Genomic DNA, 20,696 nt, shown 5'->3' with positions numbered 1-20,696 from the left:
AATTTATGACCTTTTAGGATGCAATTTTTACCCCAATACTAATCAATACTTTTTAATAGGCTTTATTCTATCATTCCACTCATATGGAATATTGTATCATCGTTTGAAATATATACGACTTTATTAATTTCGACATTATGCATACCCTAATGCTAAGCAATCCTTTCCGAAAGGCTTTATTGTATCCTTTCCCTCATAGGGCTGTCGTAGCATCGTTTAAAATCAATACAAATTTGTTAATTTCGACCTCATGCATACCGCAATACTAAGAAATACTTTTCACAAAGGCTTTATTGTATCATTTCCCTCATATGCTTGTTGTATGATCACTTAAAATATATACACCATTATTAATTTCGACTTTATGCATATCCTCCATACTAAGCAATATTTTTCAAAAGGCTTTATTCTATCACTCCCCTCATAGGACTGTCATATCATTGCTTAAAATATATACGACTTTATATAATTTGGGTTATATGCATACCCCACTACTAAACAATAATTTTCTAAAGGCTTTATTCTATCATATCTCTCGTAGGACTGTCGTATCATCGTCTAAAATATATACGCTTTATTAATTTCGACATTATGCATACCCGAACACTAAGCACTACTTTTCAATAAGCTTTATTGTATCATTTCCCTCATAGGGCTGTCGTTTCATCGCTTAAAATATATATGACTTTATTAATTTCGAATTTATGCCTACTCCAATAATAAGCAATACTTTTCAATAGGCTTTATTCTATCATTTCCCTGAGAGGGCTATCGTGTCATCGCTCAAAATACATAAAACTTTATTAATTTCGACTTTAAGCATACAACAATATTAAACAATGCTTTTTAAAGGCTTTATTGTATCAATTCCCTCATAGGGCTGCCGTATCGCTTAATATATATATATACATATATATATATATATATATATATATATATATATATATATATATATATATATATATATATATATATATATACGATTTTATGCATACTCCCCAATACTAAGCAATACTTTTAAAAAGGCTTTATTGTATCATTTACCCCAGAGGATTGTCGTATCATCAGTTAAAATATACGACTTTATGCATACCCCAATACTAAGCACTACTTTTCAATAGGCTTTGTTGTATCATTTCCGTCATAGGGGTGTCGTATCTTCGCTTAAAAGATATATACAACTTTATTAATTTCGACTAAATGCATACTCCAATACTAAGCAGTAGTTTTTAAAATGTCCCAAAAATTCTAACCAAGTCCCCAAACAAAATAAGTCAAAAGAGAAAAAAAATGTCACTACAAACATTATTTTTCTTACAGGAAAAATCACGACTAACATATCTATATCACCTTCATTTCGTATTTCAAAAATATCACAAGTGATTTTTTTTGTTTCGTGTATATTTTATGTCATTTTAGGACACGAAAAAAGTTGAAGAAATTGTCGAACTAAAATAATGGTTGGAGGGGCAAACATTGGGGGGAGTGTGCATTAGGGCCCTGGAGGGGAGCTTGGAGCCCCAAACTCATGCGCAAGCACGGTAATGGAAAATAGATGTGCTCAGGACCATTAGATTACAAAAATGATACCAGGCAGGTTGTAGTCATAAGCAAGTATCAATAATCAATAATCGGCTCCATATCATTAGAGTAAAATAAGATCTCATCCAATTTCATATTAGAATCCATATCAAAACTTCGGTTATTAGACACCACATCACTTCAAGCTCACTTCAATTATTGAACAGAATACTTGGCAATCGAAACTCGCATAATAGTGGTTCCAGAAATCTCCTTACTAACCGGAAATGATTACGTAATAGCAGATGATCGATAGACACGATATCTCCAATAGAACAATAGGATGTGTGTCTGCCGGAATGATGGGATATGTGTGTCGTTAAAGCAATGAGATAAGTGTGTTGTTAAAGCAATGGGATATGGGCCTGCTCGGATGGATTGAGAGGATACTACTAGCATACCCATTGCCATAATAAAATAAAACCTTGGGCCTGGAACTGCACAATCATATCCTTGTGTTGTGAATACCAACTGATCCTTTTTCTTGACCAATAAAACATCAGGGGGAATTTTCCTAGAAGGATTTTTCCCTTTAGTTCAATATTTAGACCCCACTACCCCAAAAAGTAATAAACATTACAGCTTCGATACCCTTCCTTGTTCCCTCCTATTCTCCTAAACATTCACAAGGCCTAGACGTTAGTGCACCAGTGATCACAAAGTAAGTTAAACTATTTCTTGGTTGTTATGTCATTCTCCAAGTAAACCCACTTGCAGTATGTAAATGAATTAACTTCAAAGAAAATACTATTTTTCCTCCACTGAAATGACAAAAAAACGCTGCTAAAAAAATAAATAAAAAAAAACTTCAAGATGTTGGCAAGGAAAAACAGAAAATTATACATTTCATGCTATGCCACTGTACCTCCTGTCACATTCATAAGATATATATAACAACTCTTGTTCCAAGCTCATACAATGCCATTGAAATGTGGAACTCAGGCAAACAAATTCCTTATCAATTGTAACTTGTATGTAATTAAACCCATAATAAATATAGAAAAATATTTATTATATTTTTAATAAATATTTTTTTCTGAAAAACAACGATATACTTACTTTTTATTTATTCTTAACTTGCAGTTAGTATGACAGGAATCAAAGAACAAAAGCAATAACAAAAATTCCAGTCTTTCTGCCACAACTAACATTAAAGTAAAATACAGCCAATATACTGGCTATGCCCAGTAGCTTATGTAAAATGATTTACCTTCATGTCAATATGATGTACACCAAGTTCTGATGCAAAGTCTTTCCAATCCCCTTGTCCAGGGTTACTGGCATCTATATAACGGCAGATGGACTTGTTTGCTCGCCAGCCAGGCTTATATCCAAGACAGCGCGCCCAGAGAACATTTTCGCCAGATTTCAACCACCTCTCATACATGGGTGTTATGTCTGGAGGACTTGGTACAGAGCTCCGAAGAGCATCCAACTTTGGATTAGTTTTCATTTTTCTATAGAAAAAAATAAGGATGATTACTGAAGTTTCTGGTATTAATACTAAGAAGGAAATAAAATGTCTTAACAATAAAAAATAAAATAAATGCATCTGATGGTCAATTTAACACAAAATTATAAGTTGGATAAAAACTTTACACCAGATCAAAGGAAAGACACAAAACTTAAATCATCACTAGCCTGCATTACCATAAGCTATGATACAAGATGGATGTCTTTGCAAAATGTTTATGCAAAGTTGCGAAAGGGAATATTTTAGAGCATTTGAACAAGCTACCAAAATTGATGGGCAGAAAAGATGAGCTATTGTATCAGATTAGTCGAGGGCAATAGACACACACGGAAGAGGCTTGGCACCATGCGTCCTACTAAATTTCATGGTTTTTAATATAGAATAGCATCAAAATTACGCTTTTATTATATCTTGGTCTCTTCCCTCTCCCAGGTAAATTCCTGTATATATAACCGGATACGATAAAAACAAATTTTATCACCATCTTGCTGTAGCTTTCATAAAAAATTAAATAAAAAGAATAATTTTTTTCAAACTGCAAGTAAGGAGCAACATTAAAACTTAAAACGAACAGAAATTATTCCGTATATAAAAGGGGTTGAACACTCCTCAACGCCTGGCTCTTTACGCTAAAGTTTGACTCTTTTTTTCAACTCTACTTTTTAAAACAATAAAAAACTTTACAATAAAAAACGGGTATCAAAACTCCATTTTTTAGAGTTTCGGTTTCTATTGAGCCGGGTCGCTCCTTACTACAGTTTGTTACCACAAACTATTTGATAACAACAAAGAATAATTAAAGAATGTCATTTGTAAGAGCCAGCAGGGGAGGGGGCCATTAAAACTGAGGAATAGACAACAATAAAAACTTGACTAAGTGCTTCAACTTACTGCCATCACACCACTTCATTGGAATGCATACTGCAATGATAGCAGCCATGGTTTGTTATTTACTAAATATCACCTGTAAAATTCTAATTTCTTTTTGTTTAGCTGTATCAAAACAACATTTTAAAACTACAGTAAGCTCACCTTAGCGTTTGAAAAAGAAAACTTCTTCAAATAAACCTAATCTAGATAGGAATGTTCAACCCAATACTTAAGAAAAATCAAGTTCATACCAAAGAAAGATTAATTGTCAAGAAATAACTTATTTTCAACATTTTTGAGCAGCATGCAATGTAAGGACGTTTTTAAAGTTTCATTTCAATTATTTTTACTATAGCAAACTCTTGGACTGATGGATATATTATAAAAAGCCCGTCCTGTTCACTAAAAGGAGTTGAAAAGGCTTCAAAATAGAATTCTATTGAGGCATCTGCTTCATGTACCCTGGCATTAATTAACCTTATCTGGTTTTTGGCAGCCTTTATGTGATAAGAACATAAATAATAGCTAGGCATACTAGTAGGAGGAGAGGAAGGATCCTGAGAATTATTGGATTCTGATATCTCTCATTTTTTTTTCTCTTCGTATTATTATTAATATTAATAGCCTATGGAAAACATGTTATACAATAAATGCTAAAGACAATGGAAAATGATGAACAAAAAACATAAGATGAAAGGAAACAAAATGACTTCACAAAAAATCCAGAGAAAATATACTTGAGTAAATTACCAATAATGCCACGTCAAGAGTACACATTAAATGTACAGACTTTGAACTATACATGACCCACTAGCACTAAGTATCAAAAAAGTTTCACTATCTTTCTGTTGAATTTCCATTTCATGAAGTTACATCTTCCTCTGGGTTGGTAACCCTGAATCATGGAATTACTCTTGAGTTTTCAGCCCATACAGGGAGTTGAAGCAGTTATTTAGCAAACATGACAAATAATAAACAAATTTTTTGACTTGGTATACATTCCAAGGGGGTGCAGAGGAATACCCATTCACACAGAAATATCACACTCCTAAGTGCAGGTGTAAATTTCGATTTAAGAAGTTTAACCATTTTAAATATTGATTATATAACTTCATGAATATAGTGGAGAAACGACCAGAAAAGTTTGCCAGCCTTTCCTCTAATACATGGGTACAAATCATACCTAAATCTAAGAGAAAAGGCCCAGGAAACCTCTTTCAGTTTTTTTTTTTTTCCTAGAAACGCATCTTTTTTATACTTCAGTTGCTCATAGAAAAATACTCAGCATACATCTAAAATTTGGCTTTGTGCACCTATGAATGTGCTTTTAGTGATAAGGAAAAAAATTACAATAGCATGCTAAGCTATAACTATAGAATGAACTTGTGAAGCATTTTCATAAAAATGTTTTGATGCAGAGCTTCACAAAGGGGGATTCTGCACACTAAACACTCCAAAAAAAAATATAAACCTTAATAGTTGGAATCCTAAGGGTTAGACATACTCTCTTAGGAAAACATGACACTGGTTTAAATGGAAAATGGCTTTTTAAAACTTTTAAATTGTTAGTCTTGTAAATTAGGCTAGTTAAATTGATACGGATAGAACAATAATTGATACTGGCTTTTTATTTTACTGAAGAGAGAAGAGTTTATAATTTGAAAGTAATTTTATCCAAGTATAAGAGCTATGATAAACTTCAATTGAAGTTGATACATTTGTGTACTCTGTAGAGCTCTTTTAAAATTCCTTGTTAAGGGAGAAGAGGTATGTGGCTTTCCACTGTCCCCCTCTATTAGCACTTGTGATCAAATTATACAAATCAATTCATTTTTTATTCAAGTAAATTAATTGATCCCAAACTTTTGCTTTTGTTTTCACCAATCAGCTTCAGCCTCTGTGTTTTACTCGTTTTAGTTATTATTCTTGCATATATTTTATTTACTTTTTAATTTATCACAGAGTTTTTTCAACTGCTACTTAGGTGGGAATCGAAAATTTTGAGGATTTTGTGGTTATGCTCAGATTAAGAGGATGGAAATGGTGGGCTGCAATTTAATAATGAGTATCGCAATATCGTAGTATTTTAATAATGAGTATCGTAGTATCGTAGTATTTTAATAATGAGTATCGTAGTATTTTAATAATGAGTATCGTAGTATCGTAGTATTTTAATAATGAGTATCGTAGTATCGTAGGAATTAACAGCAGGTCTCAAGTTCATATCAGTTATGCAATGAATGCCTGAACAATACTGTATATACATATATTTTCTTGAGCTAGGTATGCCTTTTAAGTCAGTGTTAAGAGAGCTTTTAGCTTACAATTACGAAAACATGGCTATGGTCATGGCAAACTTTTGATGCATAACCAACAGCTATTTGATAAAAATCAAACCAAGTGCTATTTTTGAAATCTAAAGAAACACTTAATTAGAATACTGTCAATATCTGCGTCATCAAATAAATTTTTAATGTGCCTTTGTCTTACAATAATATAATCAGTCATAGTCATAGTTGGTGATGAATTGGTCTAAACAGAACTTTCAGGATTAGAAAAATCCGCATAGTCTTAAAATGCTTTGCACTCCCACAGTTACTATAACTGCTTCTTAAGCTCTATAGGAGATCTTAATTCCAATAACCCATTATGACAAATATTTCCAAATTAAAAACGAACTTGAGGTGAGGCTTAATTATAATCAGACAATCGGATTTAAAGGAAATCTGATAATTTGACTCAAAACTCATTTGTGCAGTATTATCAACAGTAACTGCATTATCATGTAACATCCAATATAGCAAAGCCACCTAGAGCCAATGCTGCAGTACAAGCAGCCCTTACTTTGCAAAAGAAGATAGCTTCAGAAAAATGCCAAAAACAAGCTTTTTTTTTAAATACATAAGAAATTGTAAAAATACTCAAACATCAAAGAAACACATGTCAGAAACCCTTCTTCCCTGCATACTCGCCCAAGCCCTGCGGCCTAGTTTGGTAATCCTGGTGCAAAAATCTTTTTATGAACTAGCTCAAATTGTAATAAAAGAGCAGTCCCATTGCATTCCATATTGCAACCCTCTTTCTATTAATTTGACACTGTTCCAAATATAGTAGTTGTCCCTCTCCCAATTACCAGGACACAGTCTTAGGCAATTACAAATCATTTTTTTCTTTTTCTTATTTTTATGGCATTATGAACCTGCTATTTGTGACAAAAATTGAAAAAAAAAAACAAAAAAAACAGCATAGTACTTTATAGCCAATGCTATATTCAAGCATCATGAAGGGCTCAAATGCAACTATCATGGTAGTATCTATCATATTTCAAAAGAGTGTTGAATAGGAAATCATTGGGCTTCCCTTCAAATTGAAGTCTTTTGTTGCTATATATATATATATATATATATATATATATATATATATATATATATATATATATATATATATATATATATATATATAGGCTGTAAACAGAAGCTCATAGCAAATAATCTTCCACTTAGATTGTCTTAGTCTTTTACTGATCCCTTCTTATCATCTCCCCTCTTTTGCTATCCCAAAAAAATAAAAAAGAATAGAAATCTAGATGATTGTCTTTTTCTATATTGTAGAGTAATCTAGTAATTAGATGAAACTTTTATGATTGGACACAGTCTAAATTATATCTTGAGAATGTCTTCTGGAGAATAATCCTCTACTCATTCTATCTCCAAGAGGTATAGTGCTCTACTCATTCTTCCTCCAGACAACATAAACCTTTGATGAAAAGGGACAAACTTGTTGGTATGAAATGAAGCTATAAGAAATGAATCTGCAATATAAATGAGACAAGAAAAGTGTTTGAGCCTTATAACTTTACTAAATTGTGGGTTCTAAGGTTACTTAAGTCCCAGCTTTGGGTCTTCCCAAAGCTGGAGTTCCAAAGTTCCAGCTCTAATCTGTAAATTCAGGTAATTTAGAAAATTTGCCCAAAAAATTTTCTTGATAAAAAAAATTCCAGGATATAGTCATTTCTCACCTCTTTTCTGAAAGAAACAAGATAAAAAAAAATTGTACTGTTTGATTCCCCTGGACAACATTCCATCCCAATTTGATGGTTGCTATTATGACAATTGCACCTCTCCCCACATAAAAGAGCAAGACAGACCTAGGCTATGTACAAATACTACAAGAAAAGTAATATAAAAATGAAATTCTTATTTTAAATTGTGTGTTTGCATAAAGTTACTATTAGTCAGATTTTTTTCTAATTTTAAATATTTTTTCAACTATTTTCAAGTACTAAATTTGTTCAACTATTTTTATCATTTCATACAACAACAAAATAAAGAACAAAGAAGAATAATTAAGAAACAAACAAAAAACAAGGATCATTTCAAACCAATAAATGAACAAAGATATAAAGCAGATATCATTGCAAAAGCAAGAACTAACCATTTGAAGTTACCTAAACAAAAAGAAAAACAAGAGCTAAGAGCTCATATGGCACTTGTGATGAGGCCAGAAGAGCCAAGAGATCATATGGTATGAGCTCTAGCAAAATTCTAAGAATCAATAAATTGATTTAAAAGGAAAATCAGAAGCTTAATGCCAGACGGTATTTAAAATAAGAGCTCTGAGTCACAAGGTCCTTCTAAATGTCAAAATTCATTAAGATCCAATCACCCACTCTTAAGTTAAAAATACCTCAATTTTTATAATTTTTCCTCTCCCTTCAGCCCCCAAGATGGTCGAATCGCGGAAAACGACTCTGTCAAGTCAATTTGTGCAGCTCCCTGACATGCCAACCAATTTTCATTGTCCTAGCATGTCCAGAAGCACCAAACTCGCCAAATCACTGAACCCCGCCCCCTAACTCCCCCAAAGGAGAATGGATCCAGTCCGCTTACGTCAATCTCATATCTATGACATTTGCTTATTCTACCCATCAAGTTTCATCCCATTCTCTCCACTCTAAGCATTTTCCAAGATTTTATGTTTCCCCCTCCAACTCCCCCCAATGTCAACAGATCTGGTTGGGATCTGAAATAAGAGCTCTGAGACATGAGCTCCTTCTAAATATCAAATTTCATTAAGATCCGGTCACCCATTCTTAAGTTAAAAATATGTCAATTTTTTTCAATTCTTCCAAATTAACAACCCCCCACTCCCCCAAAGAGAACGGATCCGTTCCAATTATGTCAATCACGTATCTATAGCTTGTGCTTATTTTCTCCATCAAGTCTCATCCTGATCTCTCCACTCTAAGCATTTTCCAAGATTTCCGGTCTCGAAGATATCTATTTGCCCCCTCCACCCTCTATGTCCCCGGATCCGATTCGAATTGAAAATGGAGCATCTGAGACATATAATTCTTCTATATATCAAGTTTCATTAAGATCCAATCACCCATTTGTAAGATACCTTGATTTTCATGTTTTCCAAGAATTACCATCACCCCCTCCAACTCCCCCCAATGTCACCAGATCAGGTAGGGATTTAAAATGAGAGTTCTAAAGCACAAGATCCTTCAAAATATCGAATTTCACTAAGATCTAATTGCCCATTTGTAAATTACAAATACCTCGACATCCCTCCCCTTCCCCCAACTCCCCCCCCCCAATGTCACCAGATCTGGTAGGGATTTAAAATGAGAGTTCTAAAGCACAAGATCCTTCTAAATATCGAATTTCATTAAGATCTGACACCTGTTTGTAATTTACAAATACCTCAACTTCCCTCCCCCCCCAACTCCCCCAAAGAGAGTGGATCCATTCTGGGTATGTCAATAGTGTATCTATGACTTTTGCATATTTTTCCCACCAAGTTTCATCCCAATCCCTCCACTCTAGGCATTTTCCAAATTTTAGGTCCCCCCCACTCCCCCCAATGTCACCGGATCTGGTCGGGATTAAAATATGAGCTCTGAGACACGGTACCCTTCCAAACATCAAATTTCATTAAGATCTGATCACTCCTTTGTAAGTTAAAAATTACCTCATTTTTTCTAATTTTTCAGAATTAACCCTCCCCCCCCCCAAAGAGACCAGGTCCGTTCCAGTTATGTGAATCATGTATCTAAGACTTGTGCTTATTTTTCCCACGAAGTTTCATCCCAATCCCTCCACTCTAAGCATTTTCCAAGATTTTAGGTTCACTCCCCCCAACACCTCCCAATGTCACCAGATCCAGTCGGGATTTAAAATAAGATCTCTGAGACACGATATCCTTCCAAATATCAAATCTTATTGAGATCTGATCACCCACATACCTCATTTTTTCTAATTTTTCAAATTTAACCTTCCTAACATCCCCCACCCCCCAGATAATCAAATCAGGTAAACAACAATTTCTAATTTAATCTGGTCTGGTTCCTGATACGCCTGCCAAATTTCATTTTCCTAGCTTACCTGGAAGTGCCTAAACTAGCAAAACCAGGACAGACAGACCAACTGACCAACAGAATTTGCAATTACTATACCATATGTCACTTGGTAGATACCAAGTGCCATAAAAAAACACACAAGAAAAAACTACAACAAAATATTAGTCAAAAATTGGATTGGACAGGAATTCTTTCTCTGGCAATCAATGCAGCCTGTCTAATGTATAATTTTTACTAAGACAACTAATTGATCTTTTTTAAAGGGAAGAAAAGTGAGTTCAACCTCTTTTTATTAAATTGTAGTAAATATAATTTGTAAAAATATCCCCAATACCTCCCTTATAAAGAAAGGTATTTTTTATTGATTGCTCTATTTTTTCTGATTAGGCAGCATCAAATAGTTAGTTTTCCACTGAGGACAAGATAGCAAATGTCTTTGTTGAAATATCTGCTTTATTGCTTCCTTTTATTCTATGGCTGAAAATCAATTTGTTGGACAGTTGTTATATATATACCTTTCTTTTTTATGTATGTTGTACATAGGCAGTGTGGTCTCAGAACATATTTTTTTCATTATTTCATAATGACAGGATGCTAAATGTTAGACCATACTGTATTACCATTTACAAGAAAATATTAAGAAACTTATCCCTCACTTGTATCAGAAATAAACTTTACTCCCAACCCCCCTAATGTGCAAATATATACCCTGGATTGGTATATATAGGGGTGGGGGTTAAATTCACTTGCAGCAAAAGTGATTATTATATTTGGAAAGAGAAAAAAAAAGGCATTGAGTGGTATGTTCACTTTGTTTGTAAGTCAGCAATATTAACAGCAAAATATTTATCCTTTATTTTCCTATGATGATTTTTCTTTTAGAGGAGCCCCTCTCATGCATTGTTACCATGTAATCACTTTTTTATTTCTTAAAAATTACAAATTTTCAAAAAATTATGACAGTTCATATAACTGACTTACCAATAAAGTGAACATACCTCTTGATGCCTTTTTCATGTTCTTTACAAATATAATAATTGCTTCAACTGCAAATTCAAATTTAAGCACTTTTTGAGCTCTTCAAAATGACAAATTTTCAATTAGAGTATGACTTGTTGCTCATTTTCTGCAAAATAATACTATGTTTTCTCAGTGCCATCTTTTCCATTGAAAAAATAATGCTACATTTTCTCAGTCCTAAAATTATTTATAACAAGGTTAGGTTAGGTTGGGCTGGGTTAAAAAGTGATTAAATTTAAATTTCCAGTAAAAGCAATTATTATATTCATAAAGAGCATAAAAAAGGGCATCATGTGGTATATTCACTTTATACAAAAGCCAGTTATACTGTTTGCTATAAATTTACCCCTAAAAAACCATATGCTACCTAGCAGTGACAACAATTTTCAGAAATTAGGGGGGTAAAATGTACTTTTAAAATCTAAAGAGACCATTTTTTCAATAAGTTCCAAAAAGCCATTCTAGAATGAGAATACAAAAAAAGCTATTTTTTTTTAAGTCTAGAGGTGCTGACTCAACTAGCCTACTTTCCAAGATAGCAAAAAGCCACTAATCTAAACTTTGGTAAAATTTTAGTTAATTGACTTCTTGCTATCTCTTAAAGGGTTTAGGTTAGGAAAATGAAACTTTCAGGGATGAATCTACAGACTAAATTATGTCCCGGGAAGGTATTTTGAAGCAACTACCTCCACTCCTTCTCCCTCTAGAGGGCCCTGACCTTTGATGACCTTTAAAAATATGTGTGTTATAAAAGTGAAACCTTGCAAAATAGATTTTCTGCTTAATAGAAGTACAAAAAAAATGTTTTCAGCTTCATAACTTTGCTCAATTCCATTTTATAAGGTTTTAAAGCTATGCAAATACATTTCCTAAATATTGAAAAAAAAACATTGATATGGCTCAAAATTCTATTCAAGTAACAGGGATTGCATTTTCAGAACTAAAGGCAGAGAAAAAGCAACTAGTAACTGAAAATTAAAGTAAAATGTCATTTTGTCGAAGTTTCAATAGGTATAGACTTGTCATGTAGGCAAATTTCAGGGCCCTCTAGAGGGAGAAGGAGTGGAGGTGGGTACTTCAAAATACCTTCCTGGTACATACTTTGGTAAAATTCTACTTAATTGACTTGCTATCTCAGAAAGGGTTTAGGTTAGGAAAATGAAACTTTCAGGGATGTATCTCCAGACTAAAGTATGTCCTGGGAAGGTATTTTGAAGCAACTACCTCCACTCCTTTTCCCTCTAGAGGGCCCTGACCTTTGGTGACCTTTAAAAATATGTGTGTTATAAAAGTGAAACCTTGCAAAATAGATCTTCTGCTTAATTGAAGTACAACAAAAATGTTTTCAGCTTCAAAACTTAGCTCAATTCCATTTTATAAGGTTTTAAAGATATGCAAATATATTTCCTGAATAGTGAAAGAAAACATTGATAGGCTATGGCTCAAAATTCTACTCAAATAACAGGAATTGCATTTTCAGAACTAAAGGCAGAGAAAAAGCAACTAGTAACTGAAAATTAAGGTAAAATGTTGTGTTGTCAAAATTTCAATAGGTAAAGACCTGTCATTTAGGCAAATTTCAGGCCCTCTAGAGGGAGAAGGAGCGGAGGTGGGTACTTTAAAATACCTTCCCAGGACATACTTTAGTCTGTAGATTCATCCCTGAAAGTTTTATTTTCCTAACCTAAACCCTTTCTGAGATAGCAGGAAGTCAATTAACAAGAATTTTACCCATACTTTAGCATGTAGACCCAGCCCTGAAAGTTTCATTTCCCTAACCTAAACTTCTATAAAGAAAGGAAAATACTAGGGCTTAAGATCCATCAGGTCTATATATTTCCAAACTGGCTTGTAGAAGCCTCTATTCAACAAGCCGGGCTAGTTTAATTCTATTCTAATTCTAGGCTAGTTTGGGGATAAATGCATGCAAGATTAAGTGCCAAGGCTATTGTTTTAGCATTTAAAACAAGCTAAAATTGAATAAAAAGCATTAATATAGTTACTCTTAACTGTCTATTGCACAAACATATGTATAGATACAATCTGGGCTTCCTATGTCGACAGTTTCTTTAGGGGGATTTTGGGCTGTTATATGGGTAGACTCTATTAATACGTATTCTATCAGGGTAAGGGGATTTCTATGTAAAGTATTTTGGTAGATGGGAGCAATTACCTTTTCAGGTTTTCAGCTAAAGATCTGTGTAGGTTTGGCTTTTTCATTTCGAGTCATTCTTATGTTTCGTCGTTGAATGGTTAGAATCAGGCCGTTTTTATTGACCAAGAACAAAACTCGGACGACATTTTGCATAATAAATCTAACTAACGTTAGAACATTTGGCAACAGAAGCAAAATATTTAAAATCTAAAACCTTGATTTTGGACTGGAATTGTCCCTTGAGACTGAAGAGGTTGTAATGAATTCCCCGAAGCCACTGAGGTAATGAAGCGTCTTCTTACACATTAGGATAAAATCTAGACCCTTGTATCTTAAGGTCTTTTGGGAATATTTCCGAGGGAAAATGTTTTTTCATTAGGCTTGAGTAGGCTAGGCTATTCTTTTCTTTCAGATGTAGTTTTGACAAGAATTGTGAATCCTAAGTTTGATTTTAACCTCAATCGGGATCTAGTTTCTTAGATTTTACTACATTTCAATTAACAATTAGAACAGAACAAAATTATTAATGGGCAGATGTTTCCTGTAACACAGTGGAGAAATAAAAACAAAACCTTTTGGAATGTACTTAGTGGGTTGACTAGCCTAATAAATCATTTTTGGTAAAATTCTAGTTAATTGACTTCTTGCTATCTCAGAAAGGGTTTACATTAGGAAAATGAAACTTTCAGGGATAGGTCTACAGGCTAAACTATGTCCTTGGAAGTTATTTTGAAGTACCTACCTCTACTCCTTCTCCCTCTAGAGGGATCTGACCTTTAATGACCTTTAAAAATATGTGTGTTATAAAAGTGAAACCTTGCAAAATAGATCTTCTGCTTAATTGAAGTACAATAAAATTGTTTTCAGCTTCAGAACTTTGCTCAATCCTATTTTATAAGGTTTTAAAGATATGCAATTACATTTCCTAAATTTAAAAAAAAAACATTGATATGGCTCAAAATTCTACTCACAATAACAGGAATTGCATTTTCAGAACTAAAGGCAGAGAAAAAGCAACTAGTAACTAAAAATTAAGGTTAAATGTTGTTTTGTCAAAATTTCAATAGGCATAGACTTGTCATGTAGACAAATTTCTGGGCCCTCTAGAGGGAGAAGGAGTGGAGGTGGGTACTTTAAAATACCTTCCCAGGACACACTTTAGCCTATAGACCCATCCCTAAAAGTTTCATTTTCCTAATCTAAACCCTTTCCAAGATAGCAAGAAGTCAATTAACTAGAATTTTACCCATTTTTTTTACCATTATATTCCTTAGGCCTCTCTTATACTCTTCAAATATCATGGTTGCTTTTCTAGTAATGTACCTTATCCCTTGATGGCTCTAGTAGCCTATTACACTATATTTCAAATGGTATCATACAACCCTATGCTATATAAAAAATTGATTGAATTCTTACTTTATAATATAGCCTACAGCAAGTATCACTGAATCACATTCTCTTTTTCTTTCTTTGTTAATCTGTTTTGAATAGGTATTCATCAATTCTTATATTGATTTTTTCAACATAGCCTAATGTGATATGAGACTGTTAGAGGAGGGCTAGGGATTAATTATCAAAATTCAAGCCAAGCCATGAAAATAAGCATAAAATATATCTCTTGTTCTAGCATGTCTTATTCTGAATAGACCTAATTCTTGACCATTACCTATGTATCTGTTAATTGAATCATGTTATACATCATAAGTTCTTTACATTCTTATCATGATGAATACATGTTAATTATTAACATGTATTCTTAACTTGACATCTAGTTTGGTCTATCATTGATTTCAATGTTGCATTGAAAATTATTTGAATTGATTTTAAATACTGTGTAACATAGAAAAGAAACATGATAATTTCATAATGTAAATATGCTGCATATTATAAAGTAAGAATTTCACTGTTTTAGTACTTTCTTTAAGTATTTTATATGTCCTTGGGATATTTATGGACCATCAAAGGGATATGAGTTACTTTGTCAAAAAACAACTGATACCTTTAATGAGCATAAACTAAGGAGTCCAATGGTCATACTTTTGTTCCACTAGCTGGTTTTCTTTGGAAGAGGCCAACCATCAAATATTTACTGTGTTTTCCTTGTTGGTAATAATAGCAGAATTCAAAATGTTTTGGGATCTAGATATGAAGCCAAAATATTCTGACTTTTATTGTTATTACAGTAGCAAAAAAAAAAGATTTTTATGAAATATTATACCTGTTTTTTATACATTTTATGAGTTGTAAAGATTAGAATATTGGCAAATCTATTATATATTTTTCCAAAATCTTTTAAACCCTTATAAATCAGGATTTAACATAAAAGTGAAGAATCTTAATAGGTATAGAAAAGCAAAATAAGATCTTTCATTGTTAAGATCTGTAGTTTCTATTGTTAAATTAAGGTCTTTAGATTTTATTGCTGTTTTCAAATGCATTACCTATACTACAAAAAAAGCAAGGAGACTGCTGCTACTAAGAGAATAAGCTCTATAAAAATCTTGTTAAACTTCTTGGGGGCCTGGGACCCTCCCCCCCCTAAACGCAACTACAACTACAAATAACTACAAGTTATTTTTTGTGATCACAACCAAAACTTCTTTGTTGTTTCTTGGACCCAGATGATTATCAATCTCTTTAAGCTAGAAATGCTGAAAGTTTAAGAAAGCTACAGTTACTGTCAGATCATCCCTGGGAAAACAGCCATTAAAAGTTTCTAGTGGGGGCTTTGCAGGAATATCAAAGCCCAGGTTTTGCCTTAGCTTCAGTATCTGTTGCTACTAAAATATGTTTAAGGTGAGCTTGATATAGTTTTGCAAGATTATGAGTAGGGTATGTCTCCTACTACATCTACTGCCTATTTGAAGCTTGTTAAAAACAAGCAGAGAGCAGTAATAAGCTCATATTCATGTTTGGTTGTTACTAGCTAGTTTAATGCAGGAAGAAACTGTTTTCATGGGGTATTTTTGTTCCAAGAAGCTCTTTGATACGGTGTAGTTGGCTGACCAATGATTAAGAACTTTCTGTCTTAGAAGTCAAAAAAATGTTGCTTCTAGGTCAGAGAAGCCAAAAAATTTGCTTCTCTAACTTCACTCACAGTTGGTAGTTGTTTATCTGCCTCAATCCCCTCACTTAATTTACTGAATGCTTTAATTGCAATTACTCTTTGGGTTTTGCATCTTTAAGTTCTTTGTTATTTTTCCCTTTGTTAAGTGGAAAGTCCCATAAGGCTTTTGTAATTCTTCAGCAAGTTTAAATTTCCTTGACCTTGCTCAGTCCATCAACAGTAATCAAATTGCTAGTGTCATGTCCAATACAGTTCCTAGTTTGGAAATCATGATCATAAGCTTTTGTCATTTTTGACCCTCATTCTGTCAATGTTATGGCATTCTTTTTTTCAAAAAAAGATAAATAAGAACACTGATAAGCAAATTGATACATCTTTCTAAAAACTGTAGCAGCACACAGAGATTCCCAAAAAAGAATGTTGATTCTTTTTGCAAATGGAGAACTACATCTCTTCTTTGTGACAAAAGGTCACAAGTTATCAGAAAAATTAGTTTCTACAGTTATATGAATATGTTATGTTATTGTATTTTGATAATTCCTGTTCCTTCTGCCCTTCTAGTTTTATCAGTTTTAGCTAGTGCTGCATCCTGGATAAAAAGGACAATTTCAGTTTGAAAGTTAGCAAATAAATAACAAACACATTCTTTTTCTTTATACTTGGAAAATAAGCTTGTCTTGTCATATATTTGTAAAACAAATTTTAGTGCAGCATTACCTGTCAGATCAAAAAGCTTCTGTGTTTACTTCATTTCTTTCTTGATACTTTTAGCTGTGTGCCTAGCATCTTGGAAGTACAATTGAGTCAGCATGATTTCCATAGGCAGCACATTAGTGCCACCTAAGTAAAGAACACTGTTGGTACAATGTATTATTTATTTATTATTTTTAGTATTATTTTTTTAGATCAGGATGCTTTCTTTAGAAGGAGATGTCATCAAAACTTCAAAAAGGGCTTATTCAATTGGAAATTGAAAGGGCTAGTGATTGAAAGGGCCCTTTTCAAAAGTCAAAAGTGATTGGAGGGAAACCAGCCCCCCCCCCCGCCGTCACGCCCATCATTTCCCCCAACACATCCAACTAAAATTTTGAGATAGCCATTTTGTTCAGTATAGTTGAAAGTTCAGGAGCCCCCCCCCCTGCAAAACCCTCAGGGCTTGTGTTGTAAGTTATGATTTGGGATGTAAAAGATTTTTATAGAAATGGTGATTGTATAAACTTCACAGGTGGCTCATCGGATTGGTAGTCAGAAGTTCTAGTGCCCTTTTTAAGAGTATCAGTGATCAGAGGGTACGTCCCCCCAACCCACACCCAAACATCACTTCCCAAAATGCTTCCAGTTAAAATTTGAAATAGACTTTTATTCAAAACGGCCTGAAGATCATAAAATAAGGCTTTTGGGGTTGAAAAAACCTTCAGAGCCTGGGGAATGGGTTGTAAGCTATGCCCTTGGGGAAGTGGTGTTTCTGAGGTGGGGGGGGCAAGGGGCATTAGCCCCCCAACAATTTGGAAAAAACTATAATCTGTTAAATAGCTTTAAAACAGTTGCTTGTTTTAATTGTAAAATTTGCTCTTTACTTTGAACAGATATTTTTTTTTTATTAATCCATGCTCATTTTGTAACATAAGTAAAATGAGTAAAATGAGGCCCCATTATACTTCTTAGTATGTTCCACATTCATATTTTACTGAATATACAGCCTTTGAAATCTTATCATAAGCTGAAAAGGTAAGCCTAATTAATCACAAAATTGAAAAGTGTTCTATTCTTCCTGTTTTGCCTTATTTGCTCAGGTTAATTTTTCCCTGATATTTAAGGTGCTTTTGCATCTTAAAATCTATAACTCCTAGATTAGACTCTCTTGTTTTAAAACTTTGAAGAGTGGATATTAAAAAAAAAAAAAACTCTAAATCTGCAAATAGGACAGAAATGGAATTGTTGAAGAGTAAGAAGGTAGATAAACAGTGAATATAATTTCCTGAATAAAAAAGAAAATAAGACTTAGTGCCATTTATAATGATATTCATACTAAAACTAGATAGGTCAGAAGGGGCTGTGTCAACATTGGAGTTTTGTTATTTGACCTTTAAACCATATTTAATAAAATGGCTGTCTCAAAATTTTTATCTGATGTAATTGGGGAAAAAGGGCGTAAGTAGGGGGAGGGGGGCTTGTTGCCCTTCGAGCTCTTTTGACCCTTAAAAGCAGAACTAGAACTTTTGATTCCCAATCAAATGAGCCCTCTCTGAATTTTATATGAGCACCCCATTCTATGATAACCATATTTGCCCCCAGTGCATAACTTACAACGCCTGCTCCCAAGCCCTGGAGGCTGTTTTGATGCAGGAAGTTTTATTATCTGACCCTTGAGCTATTTAAAAAAATGGCTATCTTAAAATTCTTATGTGATGCATTGGGGGGGGGGGGACTAGCTGCCCTCCAATCACTTTTGACTCTTAAAAAGTGAGCTACCACTTTCAATTTTCAATCAAATGAACCCTCTCTAAAGTTTGTATGCGTATCTCTTCCATAACAACCATATATACCGAGGGCATAACTTACAACGCCTGCCCCCGGCCCTTGGGGCTTGTGTTGACCCCGTAGTTTGTTATATGATTTTTTAACTATTTTTAATAGAAGGGCTACCTGAAAATTTTTATCACATGTATTTGGGGGGAAAGGGCATGGGGGGCTGTTTGCCCTTCAATCACTTTTGACTTTGAAAAAGAGCACTAGAACTCTCGATTTCCAATCGAATGGGTCTCCTTTGAACTTTGTAAAACCAACCTTTCCATATGAAGTGCCTCTGGGAAAAAATAATAATAAAATATTATTTTACAGGACTTATATGCGATCATTAGTCAATTTCATTCAGTTTTCAAAGACTTAATGGGCAAGTTCAGACATGGGTGACCATACCTAAGGGGGGAATTGCTCGTAGATTTATGTCGTAACAACGAGCTTTTTATTACCTATACAATGTTTTGACATAGAGAACGTAGAAAAGTCACATGGAGATCTTCAGATGACTGAACCTCAAATATGATTGACATCATACTGGTCCGCAAGCGCTGGACGTCTTCAGTACTGAATACAGTATCTTTAGCCAGTGGTGATTTTATCTCAGACCATGTTCTAGTCATGTCAGAACTCCATATGCGCCTCCAAAAGCCCCAACCGCCCAAGAAACTACCCAAGATACCGTGTTGACCTGCTGAAAAACATCAAAACAACAAACATGTAGTTCTCTCAAATAAGCTGTCAAGCATCCAACTCACAGGAGTCCCAACTTTAGAGGAAGTTGACCATCTGGTTGAGGAAAGTGCCTCAATCATCAGAGAAACGGCCAATGAAATCTTAGGAGAACAGTCCTGCTCTGATAAACCATGGATCACACCTGAAACCATCATTACCTGCCCTGAAAAAATGTATTCACGCCAACCAACAAGACCAACAAAACCAGGATGAATACAAGAGGTGAAAACGTCTAGAAGAAAAAGGTCCAACTGGCTCTGCATCAATGAGTCAACGACAAGTGCCATGAATTCGAAGACGCCTTTAAGAAAGGTGAGAGCCACTAAACATACAAGAAAGTGCAGAACTGCAACAACTACAGACCAATTAGCATGACAGGCCAACCAGCGAAGATCCTCACGAAAATCCTACTTGACGTCTAAAATCCCTTGAAAGACCTCATTTTAAAGGAATATTAGACCGGCTTCCGAAGAGATTGGTCTGATATAGATAAAGTTTTTCCACCTGGGAACTAATGGAGAAATTTATAGACATTGCGAAAGAGTTGCTCCTATTTTTTATTGACTTTAAACAGGACTTCGATTTAATATGGCACAACGGATTTTCATACATGCTTCTAAATTATGGAGTCCTCGAAAACATGGTAACCTTGATCAAGGCATGTATTTGAATTTCTGTAGACAAGTTTGGGCACCTGAGGGATTGAGAGAAGAGTTTCAGACGTCAGAAGGTGTTCTCGGTGGCTGCCTCTTATCCCCTCGTCATTATAATCTGTTTCTAAATACAGCTTTATTACTATCTAAAACCACAGATAGCGCATCTATTAGAAGGAAATCGTCGACAAACTAGCGCACGCAGGCGATATCGTGAAAATAAACAGTCATGAACATTTCCTCAAAACAGATACAAA

General features: G+C 34.1%; 2 protein-coding genes across 5 annotated transcripts in view; one reads left to right on the top strand and one right to left on the bottom strand.

Annotated features, from left to right (window-relative positions):
* The window catches only part of LOC136024793 (uncharacterized), a 43,495-nt gene extending 29,918 nt beyond the window's left edge, over positions 1-13,577 (bottom strand). The window contains exons 1-2 of one of the 4 annotated variants that reach the window (XM_065700257.1): positions 13,483-13,577; positions 2,792-3,038 (exon numbers count right to left, since the gene is read on the bottom strand). In XM_065700257.1, the coding sequence (XP_065556329.1) occupies positions 2,792-3,038; positions 13,483-13,529 (294 nt within the window). In that variant the 5' untranslated portion in view covers positions 13,530-13,577. Of the gene's footprint in view, positions 1-2,791; positions 3,039-13,116; positions 13,136-13,312; positions 13,447-13,482 lie in introns of those variants that run through there. The other 3 variants (XM_065700258.1, XM_065700259.1, XM_065700260.1) reach the window with 3 other exon arrangements.
* Positions 13,578-13,600: 23 nt separating this feature from the next.
* LOC136024794 (E3 ubiquitin-protein ligase MARCHF5-like) overlaps positions 13,601-20,696 on the top strand; it is a 55,268-nt gene continuing 48,172 nt past the window's right edge. The window contains exon 1 of the mRNA XM_065700261.1: positions 13,601-13,746. Within this exon, the coding sequence (XP_065556333.1) occupies positions 13,724-13,746 (23 nt within the window). The 5' untranslated portion in view covers positions 13,601-13,723. The remainder of the gene's footprint in view (positions 13,747-20,696) is intronic.

This window comes from Artemia franciscana, chromosome 3 (assembly GCF_032884065.1).
Source record: "Artemia franciscana chromosome 3, ASM3288406v1, whole genome shotgun sequence".
NCBI lineage: Eukaryota > Metazoa > Arthropoda > Branchiopoda > Anostraca > Artemiidae > Artemia > Artemia franciscana.
The sequence above is the reverse complement of the archived record's forward strand: the minus strand, read 5'-3'. Positions and strand labels throughout refer to the sequence as shown.